At 44.6% G+C, this 3,002-nt stretch overlaps 1 protein-coding gene across 1 annotated transcript in view; it reads right to left on the bottom strand.

Annotated features, from left to right (window-relative positions):
* PDIA6 (protein disulfide isomerase family A, member 6) overlaps nt 1-3,002 on the bottom strand; it is a 15,223-nt gene that overhangs the window by 11,549 nt on the left and 672 nt on the right. Inside the window, exon 2 of the mRNA XM_009999232.1 lies at nt 717-888. Within this exon, the coding sequence (XP_009997534.1) occupies nt 717-888 (172 nt within the window). The remainder of the gene's footprint in view (nt 1-716; nt 889-3,002) is intronic.

Here is a 3,002-nt window from a genome sequence, read left to right as displayed (position 1 = left end):
GAGCTGCCAATTTACTTACACATTTTACTGCCATTGTTCAATAAAGCTTTCCCATTGCCTGTAATGCTCCAACACTAGCAGCTTTAGAAGAGGCACAGCAAGCTCTCCCCCAAACCTCTCTGTCCAGATGCACTCAGGCTGTTGCAATGAAAGGCTGTTTCTGCAGAACGGGGAGCATTGGACGGCAACAGCACAGAGGATTTGTGTAAAGAAGGAATATCCCTCAGAGAATTTACATGGAAGATGAAGAGCCTCCATGCTCAGGACAAGAGCAGGATGGCAGAAGAAGTACTAAATTAGGATGCACAAAGCCAGTATTTTTCAATGAAAATTGGAAAGTTTAAGTGTGAGTTCATACCTGTGCTTTCACGTTAGAATCAAGTTCAGAAAGACGCAAGTGAGATGCCTTCTCAATTACCAACTGCACTCTAATCAGTCATTTTAATACTAATTTCAGTAGGAAAACTGAAGCAGTAAAATGGCATATAAGGCTTTACTGTTACATTCTATTTGCCAACTTAAAGCCAACTCCTGCCTTTTTCCTTCATGAGGATATTTAAAACAGGAATTCCAACTGCAGCTGTTTTGCTAGTCATGAGGCCATCAAACCAGTAACTGCTGCCAAAGACTGAATGGTATCCTGGACTGATCAGCACCAGATTCCTATGCTGCTACTCCAGGATGAGAGCTAGCAAGTATGCAGCTGTAATTCTTACCATGGGGCATAGAACTCCACAAGCCACAGGCTCTCGCTCTGAATGACCTCCCTGTTGAAGTTAGTTGGTGTCAGCTCTATCACATCATCACTGGCCGAATACAAACCATTAACTGCCAGGAATAACGTGCAGCTCACTGTGCCTAGAACAAAAAGCAAAGTAATTACCACTCCTGCAGAACATTTATGGCTCTCCTGTTGCCATGGCTAAATCATCTCCCTTCCCACCACAAAGCAGGAAAAAAACCCAAAAAACAAAAATGGAAGGGGATTCCAGCCTGACCAGAGAAAAAGGAAGTTGAGACAACATACACATATTCCCTCTCCGCTTAAATCATTCTACAGGAACATATACTGTATTTTCTGTGCCTAAAGCTAGCTAGAGTTAGGCCACTCCTGCTATGGCTCTCCAGAGAGTATTTTGTCAAAGCTGCGACAGCAACTGCTACTGGTACAAGACCAGCAGAATTTCCAGGCAGATGCCCATGATCAGCTACATTTTATTTCAGTTCTTACACACAGAAACAAAGTCAATTGCCCACACCTCTTGCACAGGAGACAAACACAGCTTTCATAGGATCACATAATGTGGGACTGTTCCAACTAGTCTTAGCGCAGCTACACTAATTTTAGGGCCAACACTTGATGCACTGGTAGAGTAAGGAGCTTCTTCATTCTTGCTCATGAGGACCTTAATCTACCGCTGATTTGTCTCTAGTGAGAGACTGGAGAACAAGAGCTCAATCTCCATGGTTAGCAACTCAAGCACTCTTGAAATGCTAAAACCAACAAAATATTATTAAAAGGTACAACAAAATTGGTTTTTCTTAAGAAAGAATTCATACTTCTGAATCTTACTATTGCTTGAGACTTTGCACATATAACCTCATAATCCTTCCTTCTACCTACCCGGACAGATTAAGAGATGACATGTTACATGACATGTAAGAAAATCCACACAGCAAAACTTTTCCTCATTCACCAAAGACTGAGGGGAGTAAAAGTTCAGACATCAAAGACAGAACCAGGCAAAAAATAGTTAGCTTTGTTGACAGCTTGCATAGGAAGCAGCAGATTCTCTCTCAAGACTGAATGTGAGAGGCAGATACAGCTTGGTGATGCAGAAACTCTGCAGGACACGGTGCACGGACTGCGCGGCATCACCTACGCTCCGTCAGTCCCACTCATGAAAACCCAGTTTCATTACACATATTCTGCAGGTGAGAGAAGCTGACAGAATTAACACCTTTCTGGTTGCCCAACCAGAAATCAGGACTGAATTGTCAGCTGCAATCCAGCAGCATCCTGTATCACACCACTCCTCCTGGCAGCTTCTTCTAGCCCTCAATCTCAAACCCTTTCCTTTGGGGCCATCCCACTTGGTTCCCACCACAAGATTTAGACGTCAGATTGGCTCTCTCCCTTCAGAGTGCCCACACACAAACAGCACTTCATCAGCACTGATCAACTGCCTTCCAGGGCGACCCGTGGCTGTCACAGCATGTTACAGCGACCCACAGTAGCTGCTGCTGGGGTAGAGCAAGAAAGCAAGGATGGAAAAAGCTATTTGAATGTAACAGTCACTCTCAAGGGAGACACCTTTCTCCAGATGGAATGAGACCACTGAACTGAAATCAGCCTATTTTGGCATCACCTAAAGAGATGTCTGGCAGAATACGTTCAGCAGCTGAGCAGAGGTCACTCAGCCATTTCTGTCACCTCAAGTAGAGAAGTTTTAGCTTCTGCAAAGACACCTGCTAAAGAGAACTTACAAAATAAAGCACATGGTGAAATTCATCTAGTCATGTATCACTGCATTATTTTTTTTAAACTATGACTCATGAACTGGTGGCATAATTTTCCTTTCTACAGCAAAACATTCCAGGTTTAATTCATTTTTAGAAAATTCAAAGGTCGTTTTCCTACAAGCATCTAAGACAGGACAATACAAATCTGTCCTTGGCATTAAGGCAAAAAAACACAACCCAACAACCAGCCCTACCCCATAATCTGATTTCTAAAGCAGATTTCTAATATAAGCAAATTACACAGTCAGGACCGTTGCTAAACCAAAGTATCACCAGTCCTCATCGAGCAGCGACGTTTTAACTCTAAAGACCTGTTGATTCTGTGAACCTCCCCCTTCGCACGCCCGCACCCCCTGCGGCAGAGCTGCCGTGAAGTTCCCACAGCCCCGCACACCGCGCTCGGCGAGCAGCGGCCGCTGCCCCGCACCGCCGCTCCCATTTCCCAGCAGGGGGCCGAGGAGGACTCCTGAACAGACCTA

The sequence above is a fragment of the Chaetura pelagica genome, unplaced genomic scaffold (assembly GCF_000747805.2).
Source record: "Chaetura pelagica isolate M959 unplaced genomic scaffold, ChaPel_1.0 scaffold90, whole genome shotgun sequence".
In the NCBI taxonomy this organism is placed as follows: Eukaryota; Metazoa; Chordata; class Aves; order Apodiformes; family Apodidae; genus Chaetura; species Chaetura pelagica.
The sequence above is the reverse complement of the archived record's forward strand: the minus strand, read 5'-3'. Positions and strand labels throughout refer to the sequence as shown.